At 34.3% G+C, this 16,086-nt stretch overlaps 1 protein-coding gene and 1 long non-coding RNA gene across 3 annotated transcripts; one reads left to right on the top strand and one right to left on the bottom strand.

The window, feature by feature from the left end:
* The first annotated feature begins 7,980 nt into the window (after positions 1-7,980).
* On the top strand, positions 7,981-11,832 carry LOC109191837 (protein NRT1/ PTR FAMILY 4.6-like). Its single transcript, XM_019342518.1, has 5 exons — positions 7,981-8,501; positions 8,587-8,692; positions 8,849-9,066; positions 10,043-10,483; positions 10,569-11,832. The coding sequence occupies exons 1-5, from the start codon at positions 8,499-8,501 to the stop codon at positions 11,547-11,549; spliced, it is 1,749 nt and encodes a 582-aa protein (XP_019198063.1). The 5' UTR covers positions 7,981-8,498; the 3' UTR covers positions 11,550-11,832.
* LOC109191838 lies at positions 9,012-15,802 on the bottom strand. Of its 2 annotated transcripts, none has more exons than XR_002055991.1 (3): positions 15,792-15,802; positions 12,159-12,274; positions 9,012-9,084 (listed from the first exon to the last, which is right to left on the bottom strand). It is a non-coding gene; the product is annotated as an uncharacterized LOC109191838 (long non-coding RNA). The 2 variants fall into 2 exon arrangements; XR_002055992.1 differs by lacking the exon at positions 15,792-15,802 and adding an exon at positions 12,900-12,932.
* Between the last annotated feature and the right edge of the window lie 284 nt (positions 15,803-16,086).

Here is a 16,086-nt window from a genome sequence, read left to right on the forward strand (position 1 = left end):
AGGCGGCCAAAACTCGGTCGGCCGCCTAGGCGGCCGCCTAGGCGGCCTGGGCGGCCCCTAGGCGGCCTGGGCGGTCAAACTCGGCCGAGTCGGTCAACTCGGCCAACTCGGCCGAGTCGACCGATTTTGACCGTTTTGACCGATTTTGATCGATTTTGTCTGATTTTGACCGATGTCGTCTTTCATTAATTATTGATTTTAATATTATTATGACATTATGACTTATAAATTATCATTATTTCATTTATTTAGATGTATTATTTGAGTGAACGTTGAAAACAACCTCATTAAAATTGTCGAACTACAAGTCTGTCACTATTTTTTTTTAATTTTTTTGGTGCCCGCCTAGCGCCGCCTAGAATCCGCCTAGGCGCCGCCTAGACCGCCTAGGCGCTAGGCGCTGCCCGGCCGCCCGACTAGCGCCTAGCGCCTACTGCAACCTTGAAATAAATAAATAAATAAATATAAATATATATATATATATATATATATATATATATATATATATATCATCATTAGGTATGCAAAAATACACCACATAGTGTTCGGAAATGCACCACAATAGAATGCACCAATACACCACAAAATGCACAAAAAAAAAAAAAAAAAAAAAAAACAAACCACACCTAATGGTGCATTCATTTCTGAACACATTGTGGTGCATTTATGCAATCGTTATACCGTGCACCAGGGCGCACATAGCAATGTCCGCACTGCGCCTCCCAAACCCAAAACGACGTCGTTTTGTTAATTTCAGGTATAAAATTATGTGCATGCTATTATATCATTCTGTACATTCTATTATATAATTCTATGCATTCGAAACATGAGAATTTTCAGTTATAAAATTCTGTGTTTTTAGGTATAAAATTCCGCGTTTTCAAGTATAAAATTTCTGTGCATTCTATTATATAATTCTGTACATTCGAAACATGGATATTTTTTAAAGAGTTGAGAGTTTATGTGTATTATGTTAAAAGTTTATGTGTATTATGTTAAGAGTTTATGTATATTATGTATTATGTTAGATTATGTGTATTATCCTTTCAAAAAAGATTATGTGTATTCAGTTATAAAATTCTATGTTTTCAGGTATAAAATTTTGTGTATTCTATTATACAATTATATACATTCGAAACATGAATTTTTTTTAAGGAGTTAACAGCAAACACACGAAAAGGTACAAAACGACATCGTTTTGGGCTAGGGCGCACAATGCATTATGCGCCCTGGTGCACGGTATAATTTGCCGCATTTAGGCGTACCTAATGGTGAGTGACCGCAAGACCGCACATGAAGCATTGTCTGCACGGGAACCTGACTATATATATATATATATATATATATATATATATATATATATATATGTATATATATATATATACATATATATATATATATATATATATATATATATATATATAATTGGGTTCAGGTGCGGTTGTAGGGTTAAATCTGAGCCATTTATCTTGCATAAATCAATGTCCAGGATTACTAAAATTTTTTTAAAAAAAATGCGGTGGCAATTTGGTAATTTTTGCATCTAAGTCAAATTTAAGGTGCGTGAGTTTTGTGCTTAAAGTGCGTGAATTTATGCTTAAGGTGCGTGGGTTTTGTGCTTAATGTGCGTGGATTTTCTGTTTAATGTGAGATTGTGAGTAGTTGTTAAAACTTAAAGTGCGTGGATTTTGTGCTTAATGTGCGTGAGATTTGTGCTTAAGGTGCATGAGTTTTTTGCTTAATGTGCGTGAGTTTGTGCTTAAGGTGCATGAGTTTTTTGCTTAATGTGAGTAGTTGGTAAAACTTAAAGTGCGTGTGCTTTGTGCTTAATGTGTGTGAGATTTGTGCTTAAGGTGCGTGGATTTTGTACTTAATGTGAGTGAATTTGTGCTTAATGTAAGCCATTTTAAAATCTTAGGTGCTGTGGATTTTTTTCTTAATGTGCGTGATTTATGTACTTAAAGTGAATGATTTGTGTTCTTAAGGTGCTTTGTTTGTGTGCTTAACGTGCGTGGTGATTTGTGTACTTAAGTTGCTCCATTTTAATGCTTAAGGTGCGTCCAACCGCACGGGAAATCATTCTCGCACCTAAACCCTTCCACATATATATATATATATATATATATATATATATATATATATATATATATATATATATATATATATATATATACACACACACACATTTGTATGTGTATATATTTATATTATATATTTTTATATATTTAGTTATTTATTTATTTATTTTGATTTCAATTCTTATCATTATCAAACAAAGTGACTCATTCTACTTAAACCGTTACTATTACGAACTTAATTCTCATTACCAATTCAATTCCAATGTTTGAGCCAAACACACTCTAAATAAATTTTTACATTTTTATATATTTTATATATAATATAAAGATATGATTGCAAATTCAGCATTTTGCAATCAAGCTTTTATAATAATAATAATAATAATAATAATAATAATAATAATAATAATAATAATAATAATAATAATAATAATAATAATAATAATTATTATTATTATTATTATTATTATTATTATTATTATTATTATAACATTATTGTGCATTTACAAAAAATAATTTTCAATAAAACAAAGTATATTATTGCAATACTTATATGAATAAGGCTCTTATGGCATGTTTGGTTCATGAAATAGGTCAAAAATGGAATAACATTCCTTGGAATTCCATCGTTTGGTTGGATCATTTTATCATGGGAATAACATGCCTAGGAATGAGCTATTACCTTCGCAAAGGGAATAGCCATTCCAAGGGGGGGCCTTGGTATTAGCTATTCCCATGCCCTTGGGAATAGCTTTTATATCACAAATACCAAAAATACCCTTTGCACATTATATAATATTTATATTTATTTAATAAATATAATGTATTATATAAATGTATATGTTTAATTAATTATAATTTTTATCTATCAATCTATTAATAAATATATATATATATATATATATATATATATATATATATATATATATACACACACACACACACATTTTGCAGCGTTTGCAAATGACATTTTGAGAAAAGAAAAGTATTTTATCAAAACACCTTGACATATATATATATATATATATATATATATATATATATATAAATTAACTGTATAAGACTCCTTAATTATGGAGCCTTAGCTCCTAAATTAAGTAGCCTGCCCATCTGTATGCCTAGCGGATGGGCATTGCAAGCTTGCCTAGCGGATGAGCATTGCAATTGAAATTATGGAGCCTTGAGACTCCTTTTATAGGAGCCTCGAGACTCCATTTCTTACTTCTCCAACCGATGTGGGATAAGTGATAAAATAAATATAATAATAATAATAATAATAATAATAATAATAATAATAATAATAATAATAATAATAATAATAATAATAATGAATATGATTATGAATATATATAATATTCAGTATATCATAATCATATTCATTATTATTATTATTATTATTATTATTATTATTATTATTATTATTATTATTATTATTATTATTATTTTGTATAAGGGTATTTATGTCTTTAAAACATATTCCATTTCTATTACTTTAACCAACCAAACACTGGAATACAATTACTAAAGTCTATTCCTTCAGCCAACCAAACAACATAATACAATTCATATTCTATTTTTTACCTATTCCATTCCCTGTGGAATAGCATTCCTATTCCCTCCAAATTCATTCCGTGAACCAAATGTGCTGTTAGTTGCCTTGGTTTGATGTGTGATGAATCTCCTTAAAATTAAACTGGATCGAACGACAGCGGGGGTGGAGCGCCCGTATAAAACTAATTTTTAAAATATGAGTAAAAGAAAATTTTTAAAATATGAGTAAAAGAAAGGTGGTTTGATATCGCTCAATTTACAAATACCTCAAAATTAAAAATAAAATAAAAATATTTTTTTGATTACTTGGGCACAAGTTCTTTCAATTAGCATAAACCTCACACTCCAAAACTAATCATGTTTATGTCAAGTAAAACCTCAAAAGTGAAAAAACAATCTTAAGAGCTCTTGTTAAATTAAAAGAAACTTGCGACATCACATCGACACCCCATTCATATGTTTAATTCTCTTTACAAGTACCTTAAACACACTGGTTAATATTTTGTAGAGTTAATATCATCTAGAGTACTAAGAGTATAGTGATTTTGTCACATTTAGTTCTACACTTTCAAATTCACCATCTGTAGTCCTTCGATTTTTAAATTGTTACCATCCGTAGTCCAAGTTAACCACTCATGGTCCTTCTAAGAGGTCTACGACTGATTAAATTTTGAAAGTTGAAAGACCATGTGTGATTAACTTGGACTACGGATGGTAATAATTTGAAAGTTGAAGAACTATGAGCGGTCAATTTGAAAGTTTATGACTAAACGTGGCAAAACCATTATACTCGGAGAACCATAGATGGTATTAACTCTATTTTGTATATAACTTTAGAAAACAAGTGACTCTCCTATGAGACTGTCTCACAAATCCTTATCCGTTGGAGGGGTTAGGTCAAATGAAAATGTAATACTTATACTGAAAAATGTAATATTAGACAGGAATAAAATATTTGAAAAAAGGTAACATTTTTAAAGAAAAATGTAATACTTTTAAATCGAAATATAAAAGTATTACATTTTTCTCATAGTATTACATTTTCCCTTATAAGTGACACTTTATTCCTGATTAGTACTTCGTATTACATTTTTCAGACATTTTCATATTGATCTAATCTGTTTCACAAATAAAATATTCGTAAGACAGTCTCACAAGTTTTTACCTTAAAAACAAAGCAATTAGTGGGTCAAGAATGGAATAATAAGGTCCCGACCAGGCCACCCACCACTCATGTGGAGATAAAGACTTGAGTTTTGAAAATGAAGTGGTCGGCTTGTACTGGATTGCAGCATTGGAGATTTGAAGTTCCCCCTTTTTGAGGGAAAAGGGCATATGTATGTGTTGCCCCACATCCAATGAGGACAACCCCTCTTCTCTTCTCTTCTCTTTTCAGATAACTACTCCACCTTCATTCCAATCCACTTCATTTTGCTTAGGTAATTTAATCCCAAGCACCCAATAGCTTGCAAACTATATCATGGGTCAGAACACCTGGATACTGGTCTAAAATGACATATAAATTATGTGTTTGAAGTTAACATATTATATATCGACATTTTGCAGTTAACAGATTATATGTCTGTAAATAAATTAAACATACATAATATACTAACTGCAACATAATTATTAAACTAAGATCCACAATGTAAGATAGACCCTAATCCATGGTATAACTGAATAGCTACATTAGGCTTCACGGTCATACCACAAATAAAATTAGATTTTTCAATGCTTAATATTTAACTCCGCTTACCTTCAGAAAAGAAAAAAAAAAAAAAAGATTTGCTAAAATTATTCACATTCCAATTACTCCATAGCCTTAAAATATCATAAAGCCTTTGGTTAACTAAGCCTGGAAAGGATGAGTAACAAATTATGAGGTTCAAGAATTTAGAGTGCTTTTGGAAATCGGAAAATAATTTTTGAACATCATTTTTCGAGTTTCCAATATTTTGGTAGAAAGAAAAATGGAAGTCAATAGAAAATAAGAGTGTAATTAATAGAAATAAAGGAAATTTTTTGAAAAATGACTTCTCCTTTTTATGGGAAAAGTCATTTTCCGTTTGCAGCAGTGGAGCAACCAATCACCCGCCGCCGCCGCCACCGCCACCACCACCATCATTGTATATTTTAAATATTTAAAATTAAAAATAATTATGCTCATTTTCCAAAAAATGAACCAAACACACCAAAACAGTTTTTTGAAATGTAACCGAACACTGAATAGGAAAATATTTTCTAAACCAGAAAACTTTTTTAGAAGTCATTTTCCTGCTTTCCAAACACACATGAGACCCTTACTGAATTCCAAGGGAGATATACAGGAAACAAAATTAGGCCTTAAGCGGAGTGAGGCCTTTCTAGAAACCAAATCTCCTCCTATAATAGAGAATACCTGCAAAAGTGGGATATCCAGAATTAGAAACAGCAACACCATATGAAAAAGAAACAGCAACACCATATGAAAAAGAAACAGCAACAAAAAAGAAACAGCAACACCATATGGATCATGTGTAAAGGATCCACTAGGAATAGTAGGCAATAAGAGGTTGATACAATGATACACTTCACAGTTCACTACTTTATAGTTTATACACCATTTTATAAGCTTAAAATCAAAGTGGGATATGATTAATAAGCTATGCCATGAAATTTCACAATGGATAAGCATTCAAATCCACTCTGTCTTGCCAAGACTTGGCATATCTAGACAGACTGCTTACTATCAAGCCTTTCTAGCACCTTCAACAAAGTGCAATGGGCCAAGGATTGCAGGTACTCAAATTAAAACTCACATCATTACTGCACAAGGATTGTAGGTGAATACTGTATGATAATGAAGAGTTGTTGCATACATACAGATATACACCATGTTAAGAGTCCCGAAAAAATAACAGAGAAAATATGAGTTTATAAGGTCATGGGTTAGACTAGCTAAAAGATTGGATTCAGTCTTTTAGTGTGGTTTGGCCCATGTGCATTATAGCCCAGTTACCTTGACGCAATCTTAGATTATAACACACCTCAAAGCAACACTAACAAATTAAAGAATGGATTAGATGGTAGCATTTCAATCTGAGAGCAAACCCTGTCTGCAGAAAAATCATAAATTCCCACATAATTCTGACCAGTAAAAGGAATAAACAAAGTAGCTAGATTTTTATTCTAGATGAACTAAATTGAAGGAAAAAAAAAAAAAAAAAAAAAAACTACTGCAAGTGTACACTAGGGTAAACTCAGTGCAAACTTCCCTTTATTACTGAAAACAACATGTAGATGTAATCACTTATACATATACATAAATGCGGGTAGTTTTTCCAATCTGTGGTGCCAAGTTGCAGAAAAACAGCCTTAAAAATCAAATGCTTATTCAACAAACAGTGCAAGATCTATAATATGTAGCCTATAAGTGACATACATCTGTGGCAGGAAAAAAATTATTAATGTTTTTCCTTGAAATCCTCTCACATCATATTTAACAGTATGAATCTATGAAGCCCAGTTGAGTTAAAAATCCCTAAAATCCAACAGGAAAGCGGAAAAGAGTAATCTTTAATAAAACAGCATTACAACTTACAGTCTGTCCTTTTTTATCTTTAAATTCCTCTAAATCAAAGACTAACCTAGAACACAATCAATAGGTTTCCTCTTTGTTCATTAGTTCACTTTACAGAGATGTCAATGTTTATATTGCAACAAGGAAATGCTACTAGAGAGAGTGGCAAATCAGGCAGTACATACTACATAGAAATTAAATGCTTATTCCCTACAATCCATACTTGAGCCTTCTGGAGAATAAAGTTGGAGGCCGCATGCATCGCCTAACAAGTTGCAGCCACTCATTTGGATTTTGGTGAAAAAATAAACAGAGTAATATTGGCCCACATTGTTATTGGAAAAACATGTGACACTAGATGATTAGTTAGCCCATAAACAGATAATTCCAGTGGCACGAAGCAACTTCAGAAGTTGAAAGCATCCAAAGACAAAGAAATCAGATGAAGACTATTATAATACTGGGATCCAATGTGAAGGAAATACGTGTAACTTAAGTCCTTGAGTGTATTCTGAGCGAGGTTGTAACTGGGATTTTGAACTCAAGAGTCAAGACCTTTCTTTAGGTCATAGTCTCAAAACATGGTGACTAAACCAAGGTGTGAACCTTCTTATTTTACAGATGCAACCATAACCAATTTGAATAACGAAAACGCCAATATCAAGAAAAGTGGTTAAAACTATCGTGACTGGATTAAGAGATTCCTCTATTATAGAGAAAGGCCTAACCAAGGTAATACAATGAAAGAGATACCCATTTTCTAAACCTAACTAAAATGAATACCAGGATTTGGACTCAATATCTAGTGGGGCATATCTGAGGAAAGGCTCAATTTGAATGTTAGCTAATCAAAATTTTTATTTGGGACAATGCCCAAAAGGCAGCTGCCATTCTGCCAATGGGAACCTGCCATCTCAACAAGTTGGGGACCCACATTCAGAAATGAAAAGAGAAGGATCAAGATGTGAGAACAGAACATAATTACCCAGAATTTTAGGCCCAATTCAAAAAACAAGGTCCATCATCCAGGAGTTTACCAGGGAACCTATCAACCAGTAGTTCTTTATTAGAAAGGGAAAGAATTTATTTGCCCTCTCCACCCCCTTAGGAAAAATGAGCAAGAGTAAATCAACCACTGGTGTGTTGAAAAAGACTTGTCATCATGCCTAGTTTCTTTCTAGGTATCCAGATTTTTCCATTGAGTTTAGACACCTCCAACCCTACCAGTATTTAAATGCCACCAGCATGCCTACCTTCCTTAACGAGAAAACTTTCGATCAAGGTTTGGATATCCAGAAATCTCTTAAGAAATGGTGCAATCTCCACCTTTTTATTATTTCTTCATTTATGTTACTCATTCCTCCAGCTAACCGCTTTACTATAATTTCTTTCATGCAGGACACGGGACCCTATTTACAAGAATGGGAAGGGTATGTAGACTGGAGAAATAGACCAGCCTTGAAGGGCCGCCATGGTGGTGTTCTTGCTGTATCTTTTGTCTTGGGTTCGTAAATCTCTAACCTTTTCCATGCACCATTCTCACAATAATACAAAATTGAAATTGCATGGCTGAATTTTATTTTATTTTTGTTGACAATATTAAGGTAATACAAATTATTGATATAAAGTATGCTGATTTCTTTCCATTGTAAATCATCAGTTGTAGAGATAGTGGAGAACCTAGCATACCTGGCGAATGCAAGCAACCTCGTGCTTTACCTCTCAAAATTCATGCATTTCTCTCCATCTACTTCAGCCAACATTGTCACTAACTTTATGGGCACATCGTTCTTCCTTGCTCTCCTTGGTGGGTTTTTGTCTGATGCCCTCTTCACCACCTACTCCATCTTTCTAATAAGTGCAACAATTGAATTTTTGGTAAGACCACTATCTAATCTACTCTTATATAAATCTGTTAAAGCAACAAGCAAGAAAAAAAAAAAAAAAAAAAAAAAAAAAACAATCTAGTGCGTACGGATTTACAAATGGCAAGAGGGAACAATGAGAATGATCATTGCAAGTGGGGCAAAAGAACATATGCAGTTATAGTTTTCCAGTTGGTCACCTATGCTGCTTAAGAAAAACAGTTGCAAACCTTTAGAAATTCTACCCCAGACCCTACCCAATACACCCTGCCAACCATACTGTTCATTGTTGACAGTCTAGGTAAAACAAGTCCAATCTGCACTCTGTGCAGCATCATAACAAGAATCAATTAGGTCTATAGGTCCCCAACTTCATTGGGAATAGCAGGTATATATGTAAAGGATTCACGTAACTACCTAAAAGAAACTTGAACTTCATAAGTTCATTCCTACAAGAATAGGTGTGCCAGGAAAAGATTTATGACATGTATAGTAGTTACAAATAGAAAACATATACAAATAATAGAAAAGAGAAAACTGATGTGTTTTACCTACAAGTACAAATGTCATCATTCTTTTGTGAAGGTCAAAGTTGATAATTTGTGGGGCCAAAAGTATATTTACAATAAATGTTATCTGATAGAGAAGGGTAATAGACATTTATGATTCATGTGCCTTAAGGCTGGTTTAATCCAATCAGAATTCACAAATCACAAACCAGGTCCACACCAGGGGCTAACATTTATATCTTTGATGCCAATACATAGATATATCATTTTCAAGAAAAAGACTAATTAAAATGACACGAGCTTTAATAATGATGTTGGGGTCGTATGGTCCTTCCAGTTAGCATGGTGAATTAACACTTATTATTTGTAACTACAGCAAATAGAAACCTAAATCCAACATTAACAGATCATGTGTTTATGGTAGTGACATAGGACCATAATCGCTTTTTTTTTTTTGACTGATCAAACTTGATGGATCAGGGTCTGTTGATGCTCACAGTTCAAGCACAGATACCTTCTCTGAAACCATCAGTTTGTTCATCACCTAACAGAAACGCCCCTTGTCATGAAGTCAAAGGTTGGAAGTCAGCAATGTTATTTGCTGGCCTCTATCTGGTGGCACTTGGTGTTGGAGGAATCAAAGGTTCACTTCCTCCACATGGAGCTGAACAATTTGATGAGCAAACCCCACAGGGAAGGAAGCAGAGATCAACCTTTTTTAATTACTACGTGTTCTGCCTTTCTTGTGGAGCACTAATTGCAGTTACATTTGTGGTGTGGATTGAAGATAATAAAGGCTGGCAATGGGGGTTTGGTATTGCCACGATAATGATATTAACCTCCATTGTAGTTTTCCTCCTAGGCTCTGCAACTTACAGGAACAAAGTCCCTAGAGGAAGCCCCATTACAACCATCATCAAGGTACAGCTAACAAAGACTACAATTGTATCCTTCATAGCACCCAAAAGGTAACAACTCAGTGATAACTGATAAATTTATTTAACAGGTCCTGGCTGCAGCACTCTGCAATTCTTTTCTTCGTAAGAATCCTAAAAATGCTATTGCTAGCATGAGCGGAACTGAGACTAGTGATGAAGAAGGACGGTCTAAAGCAAAGGCAGAAATTCAGAATGCAACGGAGGATCATGGATTCCTCGGGAAAGCAGCAATCGAGAAGCCAGAGTTCCCATCACTATATTGTACTGTCAAAGAAGTTGAAGAAGTTAAGATAGTCCTCAGAATACTGCCCATATTCATGTCTACTATTATGCTGAACTGCTGCCTAGCTCAGCTGTCCACATTTTCAGTCCAGCAAGCAGCCACCATGAACACAAAGATTGGCTCTTTAAGGATCCCACCAGCTTCTCTTCCAGTGTTTCCAGTCCTCTTTGTCATGGTACTAGCACTAGTGTACAACCATATAGTCATCCCATTTGCCAGGAAGATCACCAAGAGTGAAATGGGCATAACTCATTTACAAAGAATCGGTACTGGTCTAGTCCTCTCAATCGTGGCCATGGCCATTGCAGCTCTTGTGGAGATGAAGAGGAAACGAGTGGCAATGCAAACTGGACTGGTGAATTCTAAAGAACCTCTTCCGATCACATTCCTCTGGGTGGCTTTGCAGTATTTATTCCTAGGCTCAGCTGATCTCTTCAGCCTCGCTGGACTGATGGAATTCTTCTTTACAGAGGCACCATTTAGCACGCGATCACTGGCAACAGCTCTCTCCTGGGCCTCACTAGCCATGGGTTACTTTCTCAGTTCAGTGCTTGTATCAATTGTCAACCGCATAACTGGGACCTTTCGGCAAACACCTTGGCTATACGGCAACAACTTAAACCATTATCATCTGGAAAGATTTTACTGGTTGATGTGCATACTGAGTGGATTGAATTTCTTACACTATCTCTTTTGGGCCAACCGCTACAAGTACAGATCATCCAAGCATGAAGAAGACACAAATTCAAACAATAACATGTCATAATATATAGGCTCAATAATCCTTGTCATGATGGAGCTTCCTTAGCTTCTTCACCACCCACAGTACTTCATGGTATTATCAGTACCTATATATCTTGATGATATATTAACAGCTCTATTTCGGTATTTTAGGCATTTATGCTCTTAATATTGATATATTACCATCTGCAGTTGTCTGCTTTGGAGTAATTAATCTATCATTGAATGGATTTGTATGCTTGTAGTACCATGGGCTCTGTAAGCCCTAGATTGATGATTTCCTAAATGTTGAAACATAATCATATTATTATATTATATATCATTTCCTACCAGTCAAAAGGATTGTTGTATCATGCTACAATGTCTTAAAAGAAACTAAAGTTCTGTTCATAATCATCCATAATACCAGCATTCCAGCAACCCTATAAAAAGACAAATCCACCTGATACAAAGACCTAGTTGAATGAAACATAAAGTCTGATGTGATAACTGCAATGGACTAAACATGCGGAAAAGACACAAAATTAATAAATGTAGGAGCATTCTGGAACACAAATTGAATAGACATTTTCATGTTCACATCACAAGTCTCAAGAATTTACAACCAAAACTAACCATTGACAGTGAAACTTACGGAGATACTCCAAGAAAATGAATCCTTTTCACCATTATCACCATATAAACTCTCTGCCGTGGATAAAGCTAGGGTTTAGATTCATCAAACCACACAAATGTGAACTTACTTTCATCCTGAATTACAAATTGAAAATGTTATGTAAACGGAATTGACATTAACACGCAGGACAATGCTAGATGCCCTATGATCCCTACCAAATGACAATTATGACAACCTTGAACACAACCTTTATTTATTTATTTTTGAAAAAAAAAAAAAACAATAAACAATTTTCATCATACTACTTAAATAAGTCTTATTAGTGTATGGAGAGAGGCTATGCGAAGGTCATGATTCTATCATATTGCCATTTGCTTAACGGTTTCGATCCGAGTATGATTTGTCTGTGTTCTTAGTACATGCAAGAAGTTTTGAAGACACTTTAAAGCAGTACCTTTTAAGTTTATCCCTAAATTAGTGAACAAATGTGCCTATACTTTAACTACAGCGGCTCGCTCGTTTGCAAACTGATCTATCTTGTTGGATTTCTGCTATTCTTAATTATAATGAATGCTTTATTTAATAAAGTTTTGCTCGTTTAGTTTTATAATAATAATAATAATAATAATAATAATAATAATAAGTCTTATTTTTGCCAAGTACTATTTAGTGCTATATGTGTTGTCCATCTAAATGGGTAGTTACAACTTACAAGATCAATAGACTAAAAAGTTTGAAAAAGTATAGAATAGATATTACCTTATAAAGAATCATGAGTGTTTGGTATTATGAGCAATCAATTTAGTCATATAAATTATTAATTGTAGGTACAGAACATATAAAATGTTGGTTAACATGTTATGTATTTGTAGTTAACATATTCTGTATCTAAGGAAACAGACGAGATCTTCTGCTGAGATTCAAAAAATAGTTAATAGAGATTTTGCCGATTGGTTTGCAAAGAGAGTAAGAATTTCACCTCAAATTAATATTTTTAATTAAAATTTAATTTATTAATACAATATTATTGTGTTTTAGATCCTAAATAATGACAACTAAGAAGAAGTGTCAGATGACATTACGATTTTAGCAAGAGATCCACTCATTCATATAATATTAATGGTTTAAGGATGAGGTTCTGATTTAATTTGTTATTCTAATATCATTTTCTTGATGAGAAATTTTATGTGGTCATTGTAAATTTGTAATTCTTATCATAGGCTCGCTTATTTTTTGCAACAACTTATATCTGGAGTCAGCTACTGCCAATCTTCTTCATAAAAATTACTTTATATTTTTATATAAAAATACTTTTTAGTTTTGTATAGAATTTAATTAATATGTAGCCTACTATGCTCAAATATTATTCAATACTACGATTTAATGAATTGAGTTCTCTTTTCCAAAAAAAAAAAAAAAAAACTATTAAATATAATGTTATTATTTGACAAATATATATTAGGTATAATTGATTTTGTTTCAAATTAAATGCAATATGAATTTGAATATAAAGATATAAATATATTTCAGCGACGATTTTAAAACCGTAGCAAATTACACTTAATTATGAAAACACAAAATTATTTAGCAAAATAACTGCGACTAATATTTTAAAAAATAAGCTGACACTTAATAACTACCGCTATTATTAATACTAGTAATTCACCCGCGCGATGCACGAAAAAAAATTATGTTATTATAAATATAAATAAAAAATAGAAAAACTAAAATATTTTAAATTGTTTAATATAATAATATTTTTGAGCTTCCATTCGTCAAGTATTTATTATTTTTATACAATACAAAATTACAATTAAAATTAAAATTAAAATTTTGTATGGTCAATATAATCTCTAATTATGTGCATATTCAAATAAACTTATAGAGAGAATTACATAATTACATTGATTTATTCTTAATTGTATTTCATCTATATTATAATTTTCACGGATGGATTTAATTAACCCGGGGTGGCCCGAATTATTAAACACGGATAAGAACGCAGTATAGATAATAAGTAAATAAATGAAACGATGTCGTCAAGGCCGTGAGACCGTATATTGTATTAAATGTCGTAGAATTGGCTATTACAATAGTATTTTAGGACAAAGTGTGTAGAATAAATGTTAGATGTCCTAAAGAGATAAGGTGTGGGGTTTTATACAACCCCCACCCCCTAAGGTGGGGGGTGGTTAGATCCGCGTTGACCGCGTCCTCTTGACCGGTTCCAGGTCGGCCCTTCGATGGCCGACCTCTCCCTAGCCGACCCCCCCGGGTCGACACCTTGCTCCGCAGACCTCCCCCGGGTTGGCACCCTGCTCTGGCCGAGGTCCTATGGGCCGAGGCCCCACGTGTCGGGGCCCCAGGTCTTGCTCCACCTCTCCGGGTCTTGCTCCACCTCACCGGGTCGGTTTGCTCCGGTCGTAATATATCCATCATCCACAATACGAATAATAACTAAGATAATTACATTTGGAAAGCAAATTTCAAATTTTGTATGAGTAAATTTAAACTCTAATTGAACACATTTTTTATATGATTATATAATATATAGCTATTTTATTTTTCAAAAGTACATTTTTTATATGATTATATAATATATAGCTATTTTATTTTTCAAATGTTGTGCTTTTTTTTTTTTTTTTTTATAATAAAGGATGTTGTGAAATTTTTTTTTTTTTTTGAAAATTTTCTGCGGTGCTTCATTAGAAAAATGCTGAAATAATGTCTGGTGGGTGAGTATCCCAGTACATAGTATCAGGTTGCTGATAAGCCGTAGTGGCTAAAGCATGAGCTAAATAATTGTCTGATCTAGAAATATAATTAAAAGAACATGAGTGAAAATAAACGGCAATTTGCCTGCAGCTATCAATGGCATAGCCAACGTAAGAGCGAAACGCAGTGGTTGATGATGTAAGGTAGCGTTGTAGTGTCAAACAATCCGTGTAGATCTCAATATTCTGTTCACCTCGATCCTTTAGCCATGATAAAACTTCCTTACACGCCAAAGCCTCAGCCATAAGTGGTGACGTACAGGCCGGTAGCGGCGCGGTTAGTGCCGAGATATAGGCTCCATCTCCATCTAATAAAACGGCCCCTACAGTTGCATTTCCTGTCTCGTGTAGATATCCCGCATCGACCCTGCATCTTCTCACTGGCGGCACAGAGGATCCGGCGGCGTCGGCAGCACCGCGGCCGGCGGTGGGACTCGCCTGGGCAGCGTGGCGGTTTTCTGTCGGCAGCGTAGCAGTGGCAGTGGCAGCCACGGCTGGGCGGGACTGAGTCCATGCGGTCTTGGCTGCCGCTGCGGCTCTGAGTAGGGACCCCGGGCGTGGTAAAAATGCCTCCCAAACTGCACCATTTCGAGCTTTCCAAATATTGTATAGAATTGATGCTTCATATAACATTCCATCAGAATCTAAAATATTTAGAAGTTCCCCAAACCAAACATGAAAAATATCCGTGACAATATTGGGGATTGTAAGGTTGGATTGATCCCAAATGTTTCTTGCAAAATCACACAAGACTAATGCATGCATTGTATTCTCATGTGATATCCCACACATAGCACAATATGGGTTCACCTCCACCCTCTTTAAAAGCAAGTTCGTAGTTGTAGGCAAAATATCACAAATAGCTCTCCAGAGGAACATTTTCCACTTTGGTGGAATTTTTAGTCTCCATAAAGCTAACCAATTAGTAAAGGGGCCTTGATTATTCTCATAATCTCCCACCAATCGTCTGTACCCGCTTTTCACAGAATATAATCCTCTCGGGTCCCCGTACCAATACCATGCATCATTATAATCTCGGGATACAGGTACTCTCATAATTCTCTCGACATCCGTAGGTTGAAATAAATCTGATAAAATTTCATTATCCCATGTACCAGTTTGTTGATCTATTAGCCCCACTACTCTGGCCTCTCGTAACTGTATAGGCATCT

The sequence above is a fragment of the Ipomoea nil genome, unplaced genomic scaffold (genome assembly GCF_001879475.1).
Source record: "Ipomoea nil cultivar Tokyo-kokei standard unplaced genomic scaffold, Asagao_1.1 scaffold1721, whole genome shotgun sequence".
Lineage (NCBI taxonomy): Eukaryota > Viridiplantae > Streptophyta > Magnoliopsida > Solanales > Convolvulaceae > Ipomoea > Ipomoea nil.

Excerpts from the sequence above, each read along its gene's own strand:
- LOC109191837 (XM_019342518.1), top strand. Across the intron at positions 8,693-8,848 it reads TGCTGTATCTTTTGTCTTGG|TTGTAGAGATAGTGGAGAAC; the intron begins GTTCGTAAATCT and ends GTAAATCATCAG. Across the intron at positions 9,067-10,042 it reads GTGCAACAATTGAATTTTTG|GGTCTGTTGATGCTCACAGT; the intron begins GTAAGACCACTA and ends TTGATGGATCAG.